Source organism: Gallus gallus, chromosome 17 (genome assembly GCF_016699485.2).
Source record: "Gallus gallus isolate bGalGal1 chromosome 17, bGalGal1.mat.broiler.GRCg7b, whole genome shotgun sequence".
Lineage (NCBI taxonomy): Eukaryota > Metazoa > Chordata > Aves > Galliformes > Phasianidae > Gallus > Gallus gallus.
The window spans coordinates 7000033-7025128 of record NC_052548.1 but is presented as its reverse complement, the minus strand read 5'-3'; the positions used below and the strand labels follow the sequence as shown (position 1 = coordinate 7025128).

Below are 25096 nucleotides of genomic sequence, written 5' to 3'. Positions count from 1 at the left end.
GCTGGTCAGAGTGCTGAACTAACAGAGCAGGCTGCTCCAGGCCTGCAGCTGCTGGTTGCATCTCTACACAATGCTGCATTTGCCCAGTGTGGATTTAGCCCATATGCTGTTTTCTTGAAGGGAGATCACCAGGTCCTGGAACTTCTGCTGGAGGCTTTAAAGAGTGTCAGTTGTGATGCTTTTCAGATGTTGGTGTGTGTCCAGGCTAGGCCACCCACATCATCTTGCAGGTGCCCACTCAACAGCTGTCAGATAGGAAGGAGCAGTGCCCATTTTGAACACCAGTTGAGTTTTTGCTTTAATGTGTAGTTAGTGATATTAAGGCAAAAGTTTTTATCAGTACCTTGGAGATCCCCTGGCTTTCTGTACTGCCAGCTTTGGATATGGCCGTAGTGAAGGTGAGATTATCTTACAGCAGTGGTGTGGGCAAGGTGATGCATAAGGAATATTTCTTGGGGTGGGGGGGGGGAGAAGCAGTGTGCAACTTAGGCAAGGCATGCCCTGTGGACAAGCACACCAAACTATGTCCAAGGAGGCTGTGGATGCCCCATCCCTGAAGGCATTCAAGGCCAGGCTGGATGTGGCTCTGGGCGGCCTGGGCTGCTGGTTGGTGACCCTGCACATAGCAGGTGGGTTGAAATTGGATGATCACTTTTGGCCTTTTCAACCCAGGCCATTCTATGATTCTATGTGGACTTCTGCTTCAGTTGCTGGAAAATGGGGAGGAGAAATAAAGGAAAAGGGAGTTTTGATTTGAGAACTTGATTCTTCAGTTCTGAAAGGAGATGCAGACTCCTGCAGCAAACAGCCTGAATGCCCTCCTTTGAGTTTCAAAGCCCAAACTGTGCTCTGTTATTTGCTCTTCAGGGGTGTGTTACAAGTGGTTCCTTACAGCTTTGTTTTCTGGCCACTGTTTTGTTGCTGCAGTTTAAAAACAGTAACCCAAACATTAAAGCTTTTCCTGTTTCAGACAGGATGCAAAATCAGTAATCCTTGCACTTGGGCAACAGCCTGAAGGGGATTTTGGAGACAGTTAAAATAAAACTGATATTAACAGCTGAGGGCAAGAAATGGAAAAGAATCATCCATGTCCTGGGTGTAACGTGCAGAGCAAAGTGCAGGCGTTTGCAGTGTGTGCCCACAGTCTGAACCTGGCAGTGAGGATCCTGCAGGAGTGGACCTTCAGCTTACAAGCGTTCCTTTAGAAGAGCAGCTCTATCTACTCTATTGCAAAGGAAGGTATTTTGTGACTAACAGCACAGATCTGCAAACAGTTTAGGCTGCTGCTCTGGCTGAGACAGCGCTTTCCTTTCTGCCTCTTTGGTTCAGTCCTTATTTGCATAAAGAATGAAGTATTCCTGTCTTGTTCGTATCTGCCTTACTACACGCACTCGGTCCATTGCTGATTCTCTTCAGTACAGCACTATGTGTTTCACTGCTTACGTGGGCTGAGCTGTATTGCTTCAGACCATATTGCCTCCATTGTGCCTTACCTCTGTGCTGAGATGGGAGAGCATTACGAAGATCAGAGCAGAAGCAGCGCACCCATTTCATTTGCCTGATTTTTATGCTAAGTAATAGGGCTTCACTGGCCAATACCTTGCGTGTAGTCTGGAAACATTTAATTGATCAGATGTGATATTCAGAATCCATGGGATGACAGACAGGGAAGTGTCACTGAGCGGAGAGCAAAGCCTCGCTTCGCTTGGCCACTGACACCTCTGCTGCTCCTTGTCAGCCTCATTTCCATTTTACATATTTAAAAACACACAAAACATCCCCAAGTAAAGAACCTGTGCGAATTGTGCCTGCTGAATGTAATGAATACCTGCGTGGGAGAGGTTCTTATTGATTCCAGAAACTGAGAAAACACCCATCTCAGACCGGAGCTGATGGTCGCATCAGAAGCACCAGCAGCTGCCATGAAACCAAACCAGCGGTGCTTCTTAGCACAGTGCTCACACTTCCAAACCCCGCAGCGCTTTGCAAACATCCCATAATTAAGGCTGAGTCCTCACCCTGTTGGCTGAAGCACAGCCTGGAGAGCACCTGCTCGGGGGTGTGGGGCAGACTGAGGCAGCCCTGCAGCAGGACGGGGCCTTCCCTTCCATTCTAAATGCTTTTGTTTCTCTCCCAGTGCCTGCAGAAATCCATTCAGAACGTTAAAGGAGGTCAATGGGCCCCAGCACCTGAGGTAACTCGGATGCTGCCAGCGGAGAGCTGGGGAGACAGGTGAAAACAGGACAGTTGGGTAGGAAATATGAGCGTTTTGAGGAAGAAGATGGGTGTTTCAGAGATGTGTATGCCAGTGTTCACATCTTTTGCTGGGCAACCTGGTCTAGTAAATGGGGAGGTTGGTGGCCCTGCCTGGCGGAGGGGTTGGAGATTCATGATCCTTGAGGTCCCTTCCAACCCAGGCCATTCTGTGATTTGCCCCTGGCTGCTGCCCAGCACCGGGCAGACGTTTCCTCAGCTGCTTGTTTCAAACAGGCGATACAAAAAGGTTCTGAAAGCGACCACCTGTGGCTGCCGCCTGACCCCCACCCGGGGCAGGGAGCGCCGCGCCGCACTACATTTCCCAGAATGCCCCGCGCGGCCGCTGCCGGACTACATTTCCCAGCGTGCCCCGCGCCTCCGCGCTGCTGTCGGCCGCGCAGGGAGGGAGCCGTGCGGGCTAAGATGGCGGAGGGGGTGCTGAGCCCCGGGGTGAACCTGGAGGCCTTCTCCCAGGCCATCGCCGCCATCCAGGCGCTGCGTTCGAGCGTGACGCGGGTCTTCGACTGCCTGAAGGATGGGATGCGGAACAAGGAGACCCTGGAAGGCCGCGAGAAGGGCTTCGTGGCCGCCTTCCAGGAGAGCCTGCACTCCGTCAGCCGCGACTTGGGGTGAGCGGCGGCTGTGGGGGCACGGCTGGGCCGGGCGGGGGGAGCGGGCAGCGCCTCCGGCGGGACGCGTCCGCAGCCAGGGCAAGTTTTAGGCCACGCGCAATGCAAAACAGTGTGTCGATCCTCCCAGAGCCGCGTGCGGTGCCTCTCCCGGGTGCTTCGCTCCCAAGGGATGAGTGCTGCTCGCGGTGCTCGCCTCTACGTTGTCTTGCTGCGAGGCGCCGTGCCCAGGTGTGCGCTGTTGAGGGCGGGAGGACTTTCCTCTGTTCCTGTTAAAACGAGAAGCAGGCACTTCTTTGAGTAATCGTTAGCATCCAGGTGATGCAAAGCTATACCCAAAGCTGGGAGGTTAACGTGCAGAACCGCGGCCGTTCAGTGCAGGCCGGTACGTTTCAGAAGCATTGATGTGGGGAACACCCGGGCAGTGCTGCACCCCCACAGGGCTCAGGGGCTGCGGTGGCCCAGCAGGAGCTGCAGCTGTGGGGCTGTGTCTGAGCACGGGGTGTCCTCCGCCTCTGCAGGCGTTGGGTCTGGGGCCTTGTGAGCCAGAAGAGCTGCCTGGTAGGCCCTGCTGCTTTGTAACGTGTAGTGCTTGATGAACGTAACCTGTTACCTGCCGATTCCCTTTAATTAGGAAAGAAGGTGATTAATCATTTTTATGAATGATGTTGCTCGCAGCTTAATAGGCTCCTGTTGTATCCCTTTTTGTTGAAGAGGCCTCATCGTTCCCAGCATGGAAGCTGTGCCCTCCCTTTGGTCATCCTTGTCTCTATCAGTAGCTTTTTAAAGAACTAACTAGTATAACCCCAACATCTTGCTTCCAAACAATAATGGATAGCAACAGGTTCTGACCTGTATTTTCGCATGTGCTCTGTTATGCTTCTTTACACTGCAGTTTCTCATCCAGTGTTTCAGTGTTGTGCAGTTCTTCAGCATCTCTTTGCAATTAGTCCTTGTCCTAACACCTGGGATGAGAGTAGCTTCACTGTGAAGCTCCTTTTTCATCCCCCTTTTCCACGAGTTAATGGATTTATTGATCACTGGATGCCCCATCCCTGCAGGCATTCAAGGCCAGGCTGGATGTGGCTCTGGGCAGCCTGGTCTGCTGGTTGGCGACCCTGCACATAGCAGGGGTTGAAATGAGATGGTCATTGTGGTCCTTTTCAACCCAGGCCATTCTATGATTATTTTGTTTATTTTATTGTATACCCGTGTCAAGAAATATTAAGCATATATATAAAGTGTTCCCAACACAAGAGACTTAGAAAGAATAGAGGCCATGGATACTTGAGGAAACCATGATTAATTAAGAAGAATTTTGTGGTGAGGAAGTGCAGTTAGTTCCCAATCACTGCTGTTTATTTCGTATTAACTTCCTTAAATGCAGACTGAGATATTTGGGACTTTTTTTCACCGAGATTGTCATAAATCACCCTTTCGTAAGGAGCTAAGTCCCACTCTTTATTTTAGTGGAAGTTCTGCAGTTCAATCAGAGTAGGATTTAAGTTCACAAGTCAAGGGGAAAGGCATTTGATTAGATGTGTCTCTGGAAAAACTGCACTTCATATCTGGCCAAAGTAGCCAGTCTTTCTTCTACAGCTGATTAATGCAGGCTTTAAAAGATGTTTAACTCTTGTTATTTTTAAATGTAGTGTTTGACAAATGAGGTGTATGAAGTAATAATAGATCATTTTCACAGTGAGCTTTTTTTTCCCATGGAAAAATGGTACTTATTATGCTGTAGCTGGGTGTTTTGTACACTTCTACAGGTGTACTAGTTGCTCATGAGAAACAGAAGATGCTTCCTTGCCCTGACAGCTTGGAATGCATCTGTGTGGTTAGAGAAGCCACAAACTTTGCAGGACCATCTCCAGGGTTAGGACCAATGCCAGTTCTTCTGCATACTTACATGAGGACCATAGCAATTTCCAGTGCTTTATTGAAATAATAGGGCATCTGCCTGCTTGATAATTCTGTGGTAGCCTATAGTATTGCAGCCAGTGCTTCAAGTCACAGTTCTGTAGCTTCTAAGGCTGCTTTGCTCATAAAATGGCTTGGGTGGTGGAAGTGTTTGCAGGCAGGTTGTGCCATAGTTTGACTCTTTCCAGACTGCCTTACAGACTCCTGGTTTGTGCTTTCTCTACTTAGGAGCTGTGTGCTTTATGACTAACTGTTTGGGTAATGGCAGTGATTACATTTCTTTAATCAAACTGGGCAAGTATTTAAAACACTCATGGGTATTAAAATAGAGTTTAAACAAGGTTGCTGTCTCTGTAGGAGGACTGTACAACTCAGCTGTGTGTATCTCCAAATCTGACTTAAAAACACGCCTGTGTGTTTCAGTGAGCTGGAGCGTCTGAGCAATCTGGTTGGTAAACCATCTGAGAACCATCCCTTGCACAACAGCGGACTGCTGAGCCTGGATCCTGTTCAGGACAAAACGCCTCTTTACAGCCAACTTCTTCAAGCCTACAAATGGTCAAATAAGGTAACGGAATACATCAGCGTAGTTTAGTTGTATATTCCTCTGGAATGACTGATCTGTGATACAGGAGACCTCTCAGTATATAAGAGCGTCAAAACAGTATGAATTTGGCCAGCACAACGTGTACCCGGATGTACTTTCAAGGGTGAAAATTGTGTTGCAATTAAGGAGGCTTGTCTACAACATCATGGTTGGGCCCTTGTTTTTCTAAGAGGTGTGTTAATTCCCAAGCTGAAACATAGTTTCCGAGATATCTGTTTAGCATTGTCTGAAGTAGATGGTATCTGTCAGTAAACACTGTAGCAGAAATCAGTGGGATGTTAAAGCAGAGGATGTTGAGTTTGTCCCCTACCAAACTTACTTCTAGAAAGGAAACTGGGAGGGAAGTTGTCATTGTCAGAAGTATCAATGGCTTTCTGTGCTATTTTCTGTCATTAACATTATGTGAACTTGACTTTAAAAGAAACTGTGGATTGGAATGTATTTTTAAGTAATGTAATAAGAAATTGCAGGTAATGATAATGTACTTTGTTATGCTTTTAAAAATGAATTGTTGAGAGAAACTTTCTTCTGGTGAGAATGATTCAATAGTACTGTTTGCTGAATATGTCTAGGGATAGAAACTGATAGACGTATTTGTTCTGAACATACTGTTCTCATGGAGGGTCAAAAATATCCCTTTCCTCACGTCTGATTTTATTGAATAAGTAAACATTGCATTATGGCAATCATATTAATCCCTGTCTGAGCATCATTACGCTTCAGGTTGCCTGTTCCCATCCTAGTTTTTTTCAATTTGTGTATTACTTTTTATAGAAGTAATGAAACTCATTAGTATTTAAGATTCCCCTTAAAAATCATTTTGAAGTAGTATTGATCTGTTACAAAACATAAAAGATGGATTCATTCCTGTCAGTTGTTACTTGTGAGAGATTCCAGAGCTGTAGCTCTTAACAGCTGTGTACCAGGCAGCAGAAGGAAGCAAGAATAATAAACCTGAAAATAGCAGGGGCATTAAAAGAAACAACTCTAAATTATTTACTGCAGTACGTGGGGAAGGAAGACTTTCTGACTACACAAGGACTTGGTAGGCAAATCCTTGTTATCAACAACTGAGCCAGCTGATTTAACGTTAGTCAGGCTTAAAACACAGTGCTGTAGTGATGTTTGTATGAATTCCACGATATATCTGTATGGTCGCTCTTCAGAATGCAAATATGTGCTAATGTCTGCTACCATCAGTAGAATTCAACACCTGAAGAAATTTGGCTTGGTTGGCAAATAGGGAACTGAGAAGTGGAGTTTTAGTGGTTGAGAAATGTATCTTGTTTGCTTAGTTTTCTTGCTGTTACTCAAACCAATTATTGGCACTGAAGAAGAAATAATTAGTTTGCTACTTTCAGACAAAACCACTTCACATTTATACTTGAAAACTTCTTTAGGATATCATCAGAGTTTTGGTAGAGTTATTCTAATGGAGTTTTTTTTTATTAAGAGTGTTACAGAATGGCCTGGGTTGAAAAGGACCACAATGACCATCTCGTTTCAACCCCCTGCTGTGTGCAGGGTCGCCAAGCACCAGACCAGGCTGCCCAGAGCCACATCCAGCCTGGCCTTGAGTGCCTCCAGGGATGGGGCATCCACAGCCTCCCTGGGTCCCTTTTCATTTACCTTTTATTTCAGTTCTATAACAGAAGTAAAACAGACTGCTTAATTTCTATTTAACTACTTTTGACCTAAGAGTTATTCTGAATTTTACTAGCTACTTTTCTAAGGTTTGTAGTAACCAGCAGACAGGAGTAGGTTGCCTTTGTTCCTGACAGCAGATGTGTTACCTGTGTTGGAGATATTAACAGCTGGATACTGCCATTAGCATTGAGAGCTGTCGTGGTGCTTGCATAGGTTGCTGCTTAATTTTTAATTGTTAAAAACACTTCTTGAATAAGTGATATTTCATTACCTCTTTTGACCACCTTTTGTTGTTATTACTTGTGCCTGATGTTTTCTGTTGCTTGGCAGGGAGAATTTAGATGCGGTGTTGTGTCAATACACATTTAATTTTTAATTTCTGACCCCTTTGTGGCTTGCTTGCTTGTATTTTTGATGAGCTGAGATAAGGGCATTTTCCTCTCTCTCTGATTGTTCATGCATTGCTGATGACATGAGTAGCCGCACAGCTGCCAGGGGAGGATAGATGGAGTAGAGTTTCAGGGCTATGGTGCAAGTCCTAAAAGACATCCATGAAACAAAGGGGGAATGAACACATGCACACTTTCTACTGTGTGTTTCAGTGCCTCTTGTTTATTCTTAAAGTGTGGGAGTGTGGTAATAAAGCAGCTTGCAATAAGTAAGGTCAGTAACAATAGCTGGGCTATCTCATGAGAAGGGAATGATTGCTTGGTATATCAAAGTACTGTATGTTTTTGGGGGGGGGGGATGGCTTTGCTGCATTCTTTGTTAATTATTTATTTTATTGAAAGCTGAAAGAACAATTAGAGACCTGAAACGGTGAGCATTTCAAAAAATAAGTAAATCAGCATTTCAAAAAATAAGTAAATCAGCATTTCCTATCCTAGTCTGGTTAAAAGCTGAGATATTTCTTGTGTCCATTTGTATCAGTATATCTGCTTTGGAAGATACAGCTGTGGCCAGTTCTCTGTTAATATAGTAACAGTAGCTTTCCAAATACCCTGATCCACACAAAGCTCTTTAGATAACAGCACTGCCAAACTGTTGCAGTAGTTATTTCTTGAGACTAAAAGCTTTGTTTTGATGTTGGGTCAAATGAATACCCGCTGTTGGGTGGGTTTGGGGGGCAAGGCCAAGCTTTTAGGATTAAGTAGCCATGTTGGGAAGTATAGTGAAAATGGTGTTCACTGACTTTTTCCCTACAGAACTGTGTTATCCTGGCAGCTCTTGTTATTTATTAGCACCTGCTATCCTGATATTTACTTACTGTAGTTTATCCAATAGTTTTGCAGATGGTGAAGTCATTCGTATAACAGAAGCAGCTGTTTGGGAACTCAACAGCTTGTGAAGAGCATTAAGTACACATACAAACAGCTGTACAACTTTCCCTTTCCAGGTGTTTAACAGAGCTTAAAAACCAGTGCTGACATAAACATGGAAAGTTTAAAGTCATCTTAGTGCAAGAGCTAAGTGGTTTTGTCTTTGCTTTTGTAGAAATCATGCAGGTAAGTTACTGTGGCTGTGGGTGTGCAGAAGCACGTAGTAGCCTTGGAACAGTACTCAGGTCTTCATAGATTTATTTTTTTTTCTCCTCTACAATTTTATTTAAGAAATGACATTTTCTTCATCACGATGCAAGTACTGTTACTCAGAAGAATCTTTATGTGCCCTCTAATATAATGCTGAAGATGCAATGTGAGATGAGACAAAACGGAGCTGTTGTTTTGGATGGGTAATGTGGCGAAGGTGTTCTGTGGTTTGAGTTATGTCTGAGGTGACAGTGGGAAGAGATTCTGGCTGTGTGTGTGCCCTGGTCCTGCTTACCTTTACTGCCCTGTGTGGTGATGCTGACTTCTGTTGCCAGCTGCTTCCTTCTGCCATTCTGATAGAAGTCGAGGAAAGCTTTGAGGGAAACAAAGGGTTTTCTGGGCAGGAATGTAATTATTGATGATGGGATTAAAGCAATATAATGTACATAGCCCAAATATAAAACATTTAATGAGCTCATGCTGCTGTGGCTGTCTGATCCAGCTATGGTGATGCTAGCAGTTAGGGTAGATGCAGGGTTTTGGGATCCAGGAGTTTGAACTCATGCTTTCAGAAAGGGAAGAACTGCTGCTTTAACGAGGTTATTTATTGCCTGTAGTGTATATTTGTTCACCCTCTTTGCCCTTGGCAGAGCATTTGTATACCCTCGCCCTGTGCATGCCCGAGGCATTGTCTGTTAAGGTGTTCATTCCCTTTGACTGCAGTGGAACAGCACATGTACAGCATGCTCTGCTCACTGAGCTGGGCAGGTGTTCTATAGGGCAGGTTCCCCCTCTCTTAGGGGGTGCTGCCAAATAGCTTACGCTCAGCATTTGAGATGTAATCACTAGTATAGATTTGTTGCTTATTTGTTGGTTTTTTTTTTTTAATTTTTATTTTTATTTGAAGTGAACACTCAAAATGAATCAACTGCCCAGCTCCCCAGAATTGCTCTTTCTACCAGCATTACAAAACATTGAGCTTGTTGGACAGCAGCAAACCAAGTCTTCTCTGAGCTGCTGAGTAATTGCAGTGTCCTGACCCACTACTGAAGATCTTCTGCATCTTCTCTGTTTTTTTTTTCCTTGGTGGGATGTGGTTTCTTTTCAGACTCCCAAGGCATACTATTAACAGTAGCCCAAAGAAGGGAAATTATAGAGCAGTGGTCATCTTGAACAGATCGCGTTATGTTAACATTTGTCCTTGCCTTTAATTCGTTGAGGTACATTGTTGGCAGCACCACTGAGCTGGGCAAACGTATGTTGCATCCTTCAATTTACTCTTCTTACATTCCAGCACTTCAGGAATTTGCACCAATGTCCATGGATGTATTTGAATAGAGGGTTTGATGTTGGATGTTATCATCATGATGTGGTATGGAAACTTCCACAGACTTATCAGAGATGCTGTAAATATTGCGAGAGAGCAGAAGCGAGCAGTTGTCATGCATTTATTTGGAAGTTATGCAATGATAAATACAAACCTAGAGAAAGATATTGCTGTTTGTATGCAGCTGAAAATACATCTCGAAAATATTTGGATTTCAGATTGTTACTTAGTAGCTTCCTGTTGTTTTACGTGAATGTAAAATTGAACTGTTGAGATAATTACCGTTAATGAGTTAAAATGATTTTCAGTCACATGACAAAAGAAAAAAGGAACCTACAGTTTTTGATCATTAAATTATCTTGATATGTTCTCTGATAGATTATTGGTATAAATTGTGTTTGTTGGAGGTCTCAAAAAAGAAAAAAAAATCAATAGAGCCTGTAGAGAAAGTCCAGACTTGCTGGGCTGCACTTGGTGGCTTAGTATTGATTAGACACAAATATTGAGCTTGATGACAATAAATACCATTAAATGCTAACCATAAGACTAAAGGAACAACGTTGAAGCAATATCTTTTTTTTTTTTTTGTTCTTCCTGATTGTAAAATGAAGTGCTCGTTCCAGGGAACATTAATTTTCATTTCTGGATGCGCTCAAACATTGTGAATTTAATGTAGTTTTACAGTAGCATGGACAGTGTAACTGAGTTATTGTGTTGGCAGTTGGTTGGGAGTTCAGGCAGACAGCCAAGGTTTTGTCCTTTCAGGACTTTATTCTATAAAAACGTGGCGTTGTGATGTTCTGACATAGTGTTGTATGAAGGTTCAGCTTTTTCTGCTGAGATTTCATCCACCCAAACTGGGAGTTGTTTCCAAGCATGCTGTAATGGCAGTGACAAATGTGTGGTGTTGGCAGAAATGGTGTCACAGTGACTGCATCCTCTTCTCACCCATTGCTTCCCGAGGTTACTTCTGAAGAGCACCTGTGTGCTGGGTGGGAGCAGGAGGGTGTGTGCTGCAGCTTCAGCTCTCAGCGGATGGGAGCTGTGAAGCAGTGACTCAGGGCAAAGCAAAATCCCTTGGTTTGCTTACAGAGGGACTGAAATGGAAAGAATAAGATTTCAGTTGAAACTGAACAGCTGCTTATACGTTTTTCCCAACAACGATGTTAGTGCTGCACATCTCAGTTTGTTTATAGGTGCAAAATCAGTGCATCATAGAGGGACTGGAATGCAGGGGCTCTTCTGGATTGCCTGTAGTGTAGATAAGCCATTGGTGTTTGTATTCCTGGCACTGGAGAAATGCACCATGCATGTCCTGGTGACATCCTGGGGTCTCCTTGTACAGAGCACAAAATAGGAGCTGGGCTGCTTGGGTTCTATTCTTGCCTTTCTTATTAATTGTTATTGTAACCTTGAGCGGGATGAGAGATTTTTTTGGTGCCTCATTTTTCTTATGTTTAGAATTGAATAGTAATATTTAACCTACTTCTTGGGAGTTTCTGGTCTAAATGTGTCTCGAGTGTGTTGGGTTCTTTGGGCAGAAATGCATTAATGCATTATAAGTGCCAAGTATTATACAGTTAGTGACTAATGGTTGCCTGTCCCTCTGGAAGAATGCCATTTATGGGCTTTAATTTCATGCAATGTTAGGCAAATGTTTTGGTGAAATGCCTTTGTTATTGACAACCACGTTAATGGTTTTTTATTCTTTATTTTTAAATGACAAGGCAACAGGTGGTTACCTCTTTGTCTCCAGCTGCCATGGTTATTAATTATTAGTCAGCTGTCTGCATGATTAATGTTAAACTTTATTGTTGCAGGGTTGATTTTTAGTGACCAGAAAATAGGAGAGTGGAAAATTCAGGCGGTGTGCAAAGTATCCATGGAAAAAACAGTGGAAAAGGTTATGAGTTTCAAAATTGCCTCTAGGTTTGATTGTGCCCAGAAGTGCTTCCCAAAGCTGCATCTGGGAGCACTGACGGTGGCTAACACTGTTGCACCCATCTCCTTGTTAGGAGGAGGTTATTTGGACTTTGTGGGCATTCCAGTAGATTGAGTGAGGTTAGTTTTGTTACCTCGGGAAGAGAAGAGTAGCAATCACTTACTTGTCACTTTAAAAGAAAGACTTGATTAGCCTTTGATTCTGGCTTGTTTTGTTGCATGGTTTTGACGGCTTGTGCCTGTGATCTTCCCAGACTTAAAATTGTGATAATTGATACTAGGATGCCACTGTGGGATAGGATTTATATGTATGGAATTTGCCTTCCTTACTGTGTACTGCTACAGTACTTTGTTTCACATCTGAAACACCCTGAGAGTATGATAAGGTGTTGGCTATTGTGCCTGGTGCTTGTTGTTAATCGACGTATTTTTCAGGGCTCTAATCAAAATAATGCTGTAAGCAGTACTGGTCTCACTTTTCCTAATTATGGGAAGTGATATATCAATACACACTGTTATAAATCACAGCCCCCTTGTCAGCTGGTGGGAATTACTTAATGCTTTGCAACACCTTTATTTGCTAATGAGTATTTTTCTCCTGTTTCTTTGCTAAGTATTAATGTTCTAGCTGTTAGCCTATTTCAGGATGGAAATGATTGATGCTGCTTTATTTTAACCAAAACGCTGCTGCCCACTCACAGCTCTTGCTCCCATAACTGCCTTTTCCCTCTGCAGGAGCTCTTGAGCCCATTCCCATTGGGTGACTGAGTTGTGACTGAGATGCCTGATGTGCAAAGCAGCGATCGCTTTTTCCCTTCTGAGCTCTATAATGCTGTCATCAAACCCAACAGGTTAAGACTGCATTTCTAATATTAATAACAGACTTCCAATAAAAATAAGCCGTGCACAGGCACAGCAATGCAGCATATAGGTGAACGTCATGGTACAAACATAAGACTGAAATAAAAGGCTTTAGAACATTTAGACATTTAAAAGTTGAGAAACACAAGTATCACTCGTAATCCGTGTTGTATAGGGATTAATTGAAGAATATGTTGGACTGCAGAAGAAGAGGAGCATTATAAGCAACCCTCAGAGCCAGCACTGCTCTGAATTTTGTTTGTGAGCCCTCCCTATGGCTCTGACCAACTCGCTGCTGCAGACACCTGCCTGCCCTCCTCTGGGTGGCACAGATTTCAGTCTCTCTAATTGTCCCAGCAGAGAGATTGCACAAAAACTCCCAACAAACAGATTTTATCACGTGTGAAATTCTGTGGCTTTTTATCCTTTGTAACCCCCCCACCTTTTTACGTGTTTGCTCAAATACTTGTTTGGCTTAAACTGTCTCAGAAAACCATAATCTAATGCTACCTAAAAAAGTAAGATGTGCCAGTGATTTGACTCAAGCATCTCTTGAGGTCTGGCCCCGCTATTGGTGGTTCCTCTGAATTAGGGTGTAGGGTTTTATTGTGTGGTCATTCTGGCATGCTCCATCACAGCCCACAGGTAGGAACTGTAACCGTGTTGGGTCCTCATCTCCCTAAGGAAGCTGTCTTTCGCTTTCTCTGAGTCAAATTAGAGATGTTTATAAAGTGCTTGGGGACCTTCATATGAAGGGTATTCAAGGGATATGAGTACTAATATAAAATAACTGATAGAGCTGATAAACATCCCGTTGGCGTTCTTTATATGGAAAAGCTTTTTTTATAGCTTCTAAAGGAAATCAAGCAAAACAGAATTTTAATGATGTCACCCTGTTGCTCTCCGCTATTGTTGTTGTCAGATCTTTTGGTGTGTCTGTTATTTATTTATTTTTATGTAGAACTGCCCTCACCTCTCTAATCTCTTTTGGATTTCTCTTTCAGAGTTACTGAAGTCGGTCCCCTCAGAAAGTTCACAGAGTGACTTAGCTCTTTGAATTCCACATAAGCAGTGCTCAGTTCTACCCAGCTGTATCTTAATCAGGTACTGCAAAGAACTGGGCTACAGAACATGGAAGTCACCTGAAAGCAAATAAATGTGAGGCTGGTCTGTGGAAGGAGCTGTGCATAATCAGTGCAGTTTGGATACCACCTCATGGAAATGTATGTTTGGCAAAAATATGACAGCAATTTTTTGGGGGGGAGTTACTGCTGGACTGCTAATAATGGAGATGTGTAACCCAAGGAGTCCATAGTGATCCTTGAAAAACAGTTGTCTGCTTTTGCAAGTGAACTTCTTGTTTCAAATCTGGTCAGGTTCCTGACCAGGCTGTGAGAGGTGCTTCAGTTCTGTGCATCAGGCTGCTGTGCTGCTTTGTGAGAGAGCTCTGATGAATGACTCCTGTAGAAAAACAAGAGCTGACTTCACGTCTGTTGTAAAGTGCTGCTTCTATAGAAATGAGCTTTATTTATTTATTTATTTCCTACTGCAATTATATTCTTCTATCATCAGTTGGCTATGAGCAGAAACATGGAAGAACAATACTCTGAATGTGGTGGTTGGCACTGTAGCTTAGGAACTACTGTCAGGCTTGTTCTGTGGTTATGGCAGCATCCCTTAACCTTGTAGAACTTTGTGTAGCCCCACAGCAGAGCGCTTTGGGGCTGGGAGACAGAGACTAGAAGGTACATGAGAATATGGATGTGGCACTGTGAGCTGCTGCTCCTAACTCCTTTTGGATCTGATACCTCTCATTGGCATAAGGTGGCATTTAAATCAGTTAGAGCTGTATAGTCCTGAAGATGGAGAGGGCTTATCAGCACGTGTTATCAGCTTCTGTGTCAGTGTAAGATTAGCCCGAGCATGTAGCAATTTATTTTATCTCTTTTTTAAATGTCCTGGCTGTAAGGTTTCCATTTGCACAGGAAACAAAACTGAATAAAATGTTTGAGCCACTGACATTTGTTCAGTTACAGTATACCTAGAAAAGGATGTCCTCTGGATTAATGAAAGATCTACTGAAAGCTGATTGACTGTACCGGCTGCTCGTCTTTTACCTTCTTGATCTTTTCACAGAAGGATCAGAAGGTTCTATATGCTGAGCAGTGTTCCCCTGTTGTGCTCTGTTGCGGGGCTCTTGGCTGAGTGTGAAGTTCAGTCATGCTCCGGTGCTCTGCTGAATTTGCTGCGGCTCTAGGTTCTTGAGTTAGATGCCTAAAGCAAGGCAGGTGGGCAAGCTGAAATGGCTTGTGGCTGTAGCTGTGTGCTTGTCTGGTGTCTTAGCTAAAAATGCATTTCTTGGAGTGTGCTTTTTTTCTAATACATGCTAATAATTGGCTTGCTCTCAGATAGCTGCTCTTCAGAAGGACGTATACTGACAAGCTGATAGTGATAACTAAAATACTTATTGGGTGGAATTAGTGTACATCATTGTACAGAAAGTGATGAGCATGCTGAAATGCTAAGGATATTTTCAGTATTACTTTAGCTTTGGTTGGAAAGCCAAGTCCACCAGCTACATCTTACGGCATGTGATAAAGTCGTAGTGGTCTTTGATATTCAGATTTATGCTTCAGAATGAAGTTGTATTGAAAGCCCCCACCAGGCTTGATTAATTTGCCTGTTGTGTTTGAATTCTCCAAGCTTCTGTAACTGGCAGTGACATAGTGTTATAGGTGCTCTATACGTTTTGTGGGCTATTAGACACAAATTAATTATATCTAGATGTGACATTTTACAGCATATCCTAAAATAGATGTGTTTACTTCTCATTATATGAAACTGCAATTCCTGTGGAAATCGATGTTGAAAATACTCACTGAAAGCCTCCCAGGATCAGCAGGCATGCGTGAAAAGAAACTGTGCCCATGTGCTATTATTCACAAATGGTGGGTTCAAGTGAACTATGTTAATCTTCTCGTGTCAACAGCAATTTATTCTATTTTCCTTATTGCAGCATTCTGTTACTGCTACTGAAAAACACCACGATTGTGGACTAGAGCAGAAAGAGTCCTCCGGTGTCTTTTAAACTGTTTGAAGCTGCCCATGGTTTGAAAATATTCAGGAATCTGTGATATGAGCTGTTTGACATTTTTCCTATTCCAAATGCTCAAAGGAATAAATCTACATAAAGAGCAACTCGGTTTTAAAAGGAGTGTCTTTGCAACAGCATTTGGAATCTCAGAGTGTGACTTTACTTCCCTCTTTTGGCTGACCACCACTAAAACAGCTGAATTAAAGACATTCTTCTATGAAGGAAAACGTATTTTTGAGGTCTTGACAGCTTGTTTCCAGTTTTAGTCTAATTTGGTTTGAGACAGCTGTTCCTGATCTCTGCAAAAGAGTTTTCTGATGGAAATCATGACATTCTCAGCTACAGCAGTGTTGCCGGGCTGGGCCTTAGTTCAGAAGTTGGCTTTTCTTTGTGTTAAAATATTTCTTCATTCAGAGAAAATGCCATTTTTACATCACATAAGCTGCATTCAAAGAGCAATAGCTTCTCTCTCTTCCCAGGGTTATCTCCTATTGTGGTTGGATATATGTTTCTGTCCCTGCATGGCTTTTAAGGAAAAAACATTGCTGTGTGTTTTACCATCGCTCAGGTTTTCATTCTAATGTTCCCTGCCCTGCCCATATGCTTTCAGCTGGGTTCTATTTAGAGTTTTCTCTGCAGTTATCTGTGCACTCAGCCTTAGCAAGTTCTCTGGCTCGCCTTATGCTTCAGTTTTACGCTGGAGTCAGATCTTGTATTTTCAGTATTTTCAGAATTTTCAATGTCACATTTTCAGTTTGCTTTTTTTTCCTTGTGCCCCCCACCCCCCACTGGTTGGCTGCAATGGGGGGGGGGGATGGGGACATCTCCCAGAGCTGAGTATAGAAACTTTGGAGATCTCAGGACTGATGGGTAAGCTCTGTTGTGAGATCCTAACGTGGAATGTGGAGTGCAGTTAGGAACTTTCTGCATGAAAGACTTTGCTGTCTCGTGGGCAGTGTGAACACGTGTTAAGATGGTGTGTGTCATTCCTGATGGGAAAGGTGATGGTTTCGAGAGCAGCAGTGCTGCTAATGGCACGGGAATGACTGGAGTTGCCCTCTCCTTCCCTTTCTTTGTGGCTTGCTGGATGAATTTCACAGCTCACTTCATTGTGCATGGCTTTGTTTTCCCATCTGTCAGATAATTGTGCTCCAGAATGAGTGCTTGGAGTAATCAGACAGACTGCTGTGTGAGGAGCAGGTCGCTGTTGGTTGCTATCTCGCTTCTGAGCCTGCTGTGGACTAATACTTTCCTGAAGCCTCTCTTGGGTTATCTGTTAAGGCACATTTTATCAGCTGAAATAAAACCTGACATCTAGCACGACACAAAAGCTTTGCTACTTAAAGAGCTGTTAAATATGTTTTCCATTCCAAGTTCAGCATTTTGCCTGGTAAATACTTTGGAACGTTTATCACTTTCCTTGAATCTTTTTTCCCACAGTCTAAGGAACCTGAGTCGGGGTTGTGTTAGGATTAACTGAGATTACTGGCATCTTCTCTCCATCCCTCTTGTGTACCTTGTATGAATACATCCTAATAACTATTGATATTGCATTCATCCTGTGAGAAGCAAAGACCTTTAGTGTCTGCTGATGCTGCACTTTCTGATGTTGTGTTTTTCTTGCAAGTAAAATCAATTGAGACAAATCTTAGTAACTTTTACAGCAAAACAAAATGACTATGCCAGGCAACCACTGAAAGTTCCTTTTTTAAGTAAAGGGATGCTCTTAGATCACATACGGGGTTGTTCAGCAGAATTGATTGGTTGATCCACTAGATTTAAAGGTCAACTGTAATCACATTTCAGGAAGATTGAAGAAGATACAAAATTGCTGCTATGCTTTTCTGAGTCCTATACCCGCTTCTGATGCTCTTTGCTTTCCCCCGTACGCCTTAATTTACTCAGCTAGCGCATCAATACATAAAGGGCACAGGTCAATGAGCCTGCTTTGCCTTGTCAATAAGGGAACTGGTTAGTTGCTGTCCTCCAAACTGATCCCTTCCTTCTGGAAGGTGGGAAGTGGATGGAAGGACTGCTACGCTCCATGTAAATAGAAGAAACAAATCCCTTTCTTGTAGAGGATTGTCCCTTTAAAATGCACACTGGTGGAAAAGGGAGTGGAAACGTATGATTGTGAAGAATCAGAAGAACATCCATTTATGTCACAGCCTGGTATTACACAGTTGTCTGTAGTGGCAAGGCAGGTTTGGAATACTGCTTGGTAAATGTGCTGTTTCAAAGCCAGATTTCCATGTAAAAGGCATGGAAGACATACGTGCATAGAGACGTGAATACATTTCTTGTTAAGTTTTGCATCACAAACAAGATGACTGCTTTGCCATAGCAGCCTGCACAAAGTAAAAGCAGGGATGTGGGACATGCAGGGGCTTGGATATAATGCCAAAAGAATCCTGATGTGGAAGAGGAATTGATGGAGAAAAAGCTGATTTCATTTGATAAACCAAAATGTGTTTGTGATTCTTAGAGGTTTTCATCCCTCGTGATGATTTGTTTTATGTTACTGTACAGATAAGCTTACTCTTCTGTGTGGGTCTTTCATAGAGCAACAAAGGAGAGAGGGTGTTAAAGTGGAGTAGATGTGAATAGCAGGGAAACCTTTCCTGGATCAGAGGATACTGCATTGTGTATCTGATGATGATACGCCCGTGGTCATGCCACAGTGAGGGTTTTGTTAGGCTCAAAGGTGACCCTTAATAAAAACCACTTCTCAAAAGTATCAGTTGGGTGGGATATCAACCACTTTACTGATATTATTTGTTGTAGAATTCCAAGAGTCTACATTAGCTCACCAAGTACTGTCCTTAGTGCATTTTCCTATGTTCTACCTTGTAATATGTAGTCATTCCTGTATGTATAGGAATCAAGGATCTGTAGCTTTTCTGTAAGCATCCATGACCTGCTTTAAAAATAGGTACTGACATACAGCAGTAAGTGAAGGATGTGCTTGGCTGGACCTGAGGACTTCAAAGAGGTTGAAAGCAGGCGTATGTCGTCTGTTCATGAAGCTCACAGATTTCAGGGAGTCATCATGTTATGAGAGAATGCTGCTTTGTGGAAGGAAGCTTGCAAGGTTTAAAGAACAAAACAAAAAGCAGCAAACGATCACTAAGAATACGATAGTACAATGCTTATTTTAATTTATGCTTTTTTTCCCTCATTTTCCCTTCAAATCACAGAGTTCTTTCCTGAGTTTGGTAGTCCTGCCAGCAGGATGCCGTTGTCAATGAAAACAATTTAATATAAGAGCTGTCATGTTATGTTATGCCAACATAAAATTAGGAAAAGGAAAGAAAAATTCGAGTATTTGAGCAAAATAGGTACTTAATCAAGCATAATCACTTGCTTTCTTGGGAGGAGCAGTGCTGGTGGCAGCTGTTATGGTAGGCACAGTGCTATGACCGTGTGCTGGGCATTGCTCTGCAGGTTCTGCTCTAATGCTTGTTGTGCAATCAGCTCCAGAAGAGAAATGTCTTCTGAATTCCTTAGATGAGTTACTTTAAGGAACAATCATTTTGGTTGCTGACTGAGAGCAGTAACAAACTTGTGCCTTCATGCTTCTTCTACAGACTAGACAGAAGTGCTGTCAGCTGTGCTTTAATGCTGAATCCTTTCAGAATGCTGCCCATCTTATGCCCTGTATATTTCAGAAGATGTGAACTATGGAGAGTTTTGTGATTAATGTATTTTTCTCTATGTAATCTATTTATCTTTCTCCTTTGATGGAAATTAAACTGGTTGGCTTTCTTGCTGATCGGTGTCCTGCTGCTGCTGCATTTCTGCCCTCTGACTCCACTGAAGATTGGCTGGAAGAGCTGCCCATGCTGCAAGTCAGTTGGCTCTGAGCATGTCCTCAGGTCTGGAGTGAGACTTCCATCCGAAACCAGCTGCTTGTCTGCTCCAGTGTGTGGATTGAAACCTCCCTTGGCAAATGTTGCTTTTGTTCTACCTAGTTAAATAAGTCTGCCAGAAAGATCAGAAATTGAAAACCCCACAGCTTGGTGATGCTGCCCAATTGCAGACTGTACCAGCTCTGTGGTTGCGAGCCTTCATTATGCAGCTCTTGCTCAGTGCACTTTTATTTAAAGCGGAGCTAAAAGTAGAACTGAGTAACTGACACTCACAGCCATTCCGAGCAATGTGGGATTATGGGGAGGGGGACAGGACAGGAGGAGGGATGCTGCTGGTGCTGGGCAGTTTGCATGCATATATTTGCACAGAACTATGCAACTTGGTCCAAGAAAAACTGAAGTAAACCATGGTCTTACCAAAGAGTACAAGCTCACTGAACTAATAAATACTTTTTCTAAATGTCCAAAACCAATGCGGTTCAGTTTGCAGTGACTGTTGCAACAACCAGATAAACCAATGCTACTACATCACAGCGGTGTCCCCGTGCTGATGGATCTCATGGAGCAATCCCCATATTGCAGAGCCATGTGTTTCCTTACTGTCCAAGCATTAGGCTCAATAGTATAAATTATAAACTGCTCCGTGGATTTCGATTGTTCCTGTTTGCTTAGCATGCCAGAAGTGAGCCTTCAGCTCTCAGCACCATTTATAAGTTTTACTTGCTCTTTTATTTTCTTTAATGACTTGGGGAAATGCTTGCAGTTGAATGAATTGTCAGTTGTTCAATGTTGCTAAACTGTTGACTTGATAAAATAAGCTTTGATGGGGATGTAGGTAGCATCCTTACTAATTTATTATGCCTTTTTTATGATGGTCACCTGAAGCAGTAGAATAACGGTAGCAGTTTTTACTTCATTATTGATGAAGTGTACATAGCAGTGAGAGGGCTGTTTAGGTCGTGCCTTAAAGTGGGGCACTGGTGAAATGTTGGGTTTTGATTCTGTGAGATTTTCTTAGGTTGTAGAAATAAGGTATGTCCAGAGTTTGATGCAGAGCTGGAATGTCTGGGCTCCGTGGTAGTGAGTTCAGTGTTAATTAGGTTAGTGAGGAGTGCCTGCAAGACTGCTGATCCGTGAAGAGTCAAATGCACGCCAACCTCTTTTGAAGTCCATAAAAATTAATCATTCAGGTTTACCCACTGTTTTAATTCTTTCCCATGGCAACTTAAATACGCCTGTCTCAAAGCCCTTCTGATAAGAGCAGTGCAAATTTCTAGCTAAACTGGAAATTGGTGGTGTTTATTGTTTCCAAAACATAACATTTCAAATTCTGCTGGGGCAGTTGGTTGTGTGAATATTGCAGGGCTTGTTGGTGAGGGATGTTTGCACTGAGTACACTGACAGCTGCAAGTCTGCTCTTCAGAAGCTCAGGCTTGGCCCTGAGTATCATCCTCTCTCCTCCTGTTTTGAACCCAGTAAGGAGAAGCATATGTTTTCTTGCATCAGATACATTGGTGTTACCTTGTGAAGCATGACAAGGTCAGGCATTTGTACGGCAAAAGAGAAAACCTCAGATTAGATTTGAGCTATCTTAGACTTGGGTTTTTTTCAGTGATGTATGACAGATTCCCATGATATACATGGTTAAGTTTCCGTTCATGTAGGTATGCATGTGCTGGTGCTACATTGCTGCTCCTGAAATTGGTACTGTTATATTATTAATATTGCAGATCATGCCAAGGAGGTGTCTCGCATTTAATATAGAACATAAGAAGGCTTGCCTACCCCATATGAAAATCTCAAATTGGAACTGAAGAGGCTATAAAAATTTAAAAGCTACAAGGTCAGCCTGAAAATCGTGTATTTTAGAAGCAGAAAATCATCTATTTTTAACAGCAAATTTCCTTACCTGTTAGTACCTTTACTAATAACATATTCAGTTATTAAGGCTTGAAAAAGATTTTAAGCCTTACTTTAATTGCAAAACTGTTTTGTTGCCATTTGTTCAGGAGCCTGTTAAATCTGGGTTTTCTGGTTGGGTGACATGAGAAGTGATCAAAAGCATTTGGATTCCTGCTCTCCCTCTGTATGATCAAACAAGTTGAATTTATATTACTCATAGAAGGTAATGGATGTCTCGCTTGTTTTGTATCAGCATCTTTACTGCTGGGGGAGAGATGAGAGGGCTCTTTGTTTTAGCAAGGAAAGACCAAAAGAAAAAAAGTAATTAAAAATAGAAGTTCTATTCAAGCTGCAGCTGAGGTGTTTCATGTAAACACTTGTGGTAGTAAACATTGGAACGTGGGGGAGGGATAGTATAAGATTGTGCCTTGGAAGACTTCAGAGGTGAGCACGTGTACTGTTGTTATTTTTTTTAGCTATATATTGTCAGGACAGAAGTAGCTTACAGTGGGTATGAAGCAAGGCTGAGTACTCACAAAGGTTCTGTTAGGTTGACCTACTATTTCCTCAGAAGCTTGTGCTGACTCCAGCTGTCCAGCCTCTTAACCATAACGCGCCTTTTCTTTTGTCTCTCCTGGGCTCAGTGGCTCCTTCTAATCTAAGACTTAAAATGAGAATGGTCTGTATCCGTGAGAACACTCTGTCTTCCAGAGCACAGAACTCAATCTGAAGGTTTGGAATCTCAGTTTTTCACTTACTTTCAACATGTAGCTAGTAAGATGTGCTTCGGTGCCAATTAGTGGCTGATCAAGACAGAAAGTAATGGTGATCTGCTCCTTTATTTCAAGCGATAGAAGTGGGGGGTAAAAGATTTTAACCTTGCTCACAACCCAACTTAAAGCCTTCTTGGGCAGCTTTGAAGAGCTGTGGTGCATCTGTCAGCTGTTATGGTTTGTAGGAGCTCTACTTTAGGTGTACAAAGTGGTAAATCATTCAATGCTTTTAAGGTCTGAGATTGCTCAGATCTAAACCCCGTATGAGTGGAATAAGAATTGTGAAGGTGAACTTAATCTTTGCAAAGAAGTCAGATAAAGCAGGAGAATATCGTAGATGACATCTGAGAAGATAAGTGTGTGGGCATTGTGTGTAATACTGTAAATACCATTTTTGCATGAAAACGGGTGCTGGGTGACTGCGTGTGCATCCGTGCGATCCCATGGACGGTGCTGACTGGAGGTCCCTTGGAAAGGAGCGTGCAATCAAAGTCAGTGCTGACCATGAGCAAAGGTATTGCCTCGTTACTGAATGCTTTGCTTGTAGCCTTAACAATTTTTAATGCAGTTTTCTGAGCATATATAACAATACATTAAAAAAACACTGCTTCTCTCCTCCTGTACATTACCCTTTAAATATGAAATGTTTAATTGGTCAGCGCAAAAGCTGAGATCTCACAATAAAAGGGTATGCTATAAACATCTAAGTAAATATAATACAAAGCTGTCCGGAGAGGGCTTCTTCCTTCCAGTGCCAGTGAGAGAGGGGTAAATAAAATAATTGATGTGCCCTGTTAGCTGTCAACCAAGTTTCATGTGACGTGTCTTTCCTTTGGCATGCATATAGCAGCAGCGCATTTTAGCACCTCGCCTACAGCATCCACCTCCTGACAGCAAGGCTTGCCAATAGGAAAGCATTCAGCACTTCATTATTTCTACAACCTGAGTGCATTTGCAAATTAATTGATGCGTGGGAGGGAAGGCATCTGCTATTGTAGAAGTCCCGAACTGTTGCAGAGAAACTAGAAATAAACCGGGTAGCTGTAGTGAGCTGGTCTGCTGGTGCAGGTGTTGAAGCGCTGTCTTGACCGCTTTTATTGCTGTCTTTGATACATTCTTTCTTTTGAAAATGAAAAACAAACCATTGGCTGAGCAGTGGAAACTGATAGTATTGCTGAAGAGATGGATAACAGCAGACGTGTATGGGTAGTTAGCAAGGGGTTTCACATTTCTTGCTGGCTCAGCACCAGAAGAGAATTTTAATTAGGCCTGTAATGAATGACTAGGAGCATTTTAAAGGCGATTAATCTTGTGGTGTGATGGAGTTAATTACAATATCATTATAAACTCCCATGAAAATAATATGAGGTATATTCCATTTGTTTTAATCCTAAAATCTTTCTGAGGTCCCACTGGCTTCATCTGAAACACTCCTGCTGGAAACCTTCCCCAAGGGCAGAGAAAGCTGCAGAACTGCTCTGTGCTGCGTCCCAGCACCCATTCCCTCCAGGCCCCACTGTTCCCCTCCAGGCCCCACTCAGGGCTCTGTAAGCTGCTGCCATCCCTGAAACCGCCCCTCTTGCAGGGGAGCTCGCCTCTTCTAGCTTGCATTGCATGCTGTAGTATTTCCTTGTTTTCCTGATCGGTTGTCTTACCCAAGTGTGGAAGATGAGGAGACGTGGTCTATTTTCAGAAATAAAGATTACAGCAGCTTTTGAACTCTTTGTGCTGTGGTTTAAAAAAAAGAAAAAGCATAGCAAAAGAGGTGTTTTTGCAAAGCATATGGCATTTACACTAGTTCTGACTACAGTAAGTTTTGGATTTGGTTGTAAAACAGCTCCCTGCTTTTTGCACTCTCTAGTCAGAGTGTGACATCTTCAACAGATGGACAGATAAACTTTCCATAATCCGAGCCTTTCCTTTCAGAGGAGGAGATGAGATTCTCATTTGTAAAAGTTGTTGAGGAAAACCTCATCTGTATAAGTCTGTTGTAGGCTCAGATGTCAGGGTGTGAAAATGTGATGGATACACAGCTGAGTGCTGGAGTTATTGATATTTTGGGGGCTCTTCTGGCAGCTGCAGAATCAGCCCTGCTTTTGCCTGTGCTCTAAGCCTTATTGGATCATTTGCTTCATCTGTTTTCAGAACCATGTGCTTAATCATGGAACAGGCATATTGCTCCAATCCACGTTCTCCCCGTATTGGCTAATATTTGGTCTTGTTTGCTTCTTGTAACTGTGCGTCATCAGGATTGGTTTGGTTTAGTATTTAGCATAGTACCATCGGGAGAGTTGTTTCCAACCTTAATTAACCCTGCTGGGATGGCAGAAGTGCCTTTTTTTCTTTCAGTAACTTTTCTGGTCACACTTCTATATATTCCATCCTCTTGACTATTACAGATTTTGTAAATAGTTTAGAAATGCCAGCCGGTGATGTATGGGCCTCTTTAACATTTCTTTGATTTATGTGCACTGTGCTGAGAAAAAGCAGAGGAAGCACATTATTCTGGGGAAAATGTTGCCACTCTTCAGTTTTTTCAGTCTTAGTTAAAAGCTACATTTTTATCAATCAAACCCGATGGATTCTTTGTTCATTCCTGAAAACATTCATAACTTAACTCCTTGAAGTCTAAGGAAATAATTTGGCTAACATTTTGATAAATGCTTATTTTTTTTCAAAGTCTTGCTTGACGTTTCTTTTAACCTGATTTTTCCCAACTGGAATTTTTCATCGATCATGGG

At 42.6% G+C, this 25096-nt stretch overlaps 1 protein-coding gene across 2 annotated transcripts in view; it reads left to right on the top strand.

Moving 5' to 3' along the window:
* The first annotated feature begins 2656 nt into the window (after window positions 1–2656).
* Window positions 2657–25096, top strand: part of MED27 (mediator complex subunit 27) — an 80878-nt gene continuing 58438 nt past the window's right edge. For both annotated transcript variants that reach the window (XM_025156065.3, NM_001277275.2), the window contains exons 1-2: window positions 2657–2885; window positions 5229–5373. In XM_025156065.3, the coding sequence (XP_025011833.1) occupies window positions 2680–2885; window positions 5229–5373 (351 nt within the window). In that variant the 5' untranslated portion in view covers window positions 2657–2679. The remainder of the gene's footprint in view (window positions 2886–5228; window positions 5374–25096) is intronic.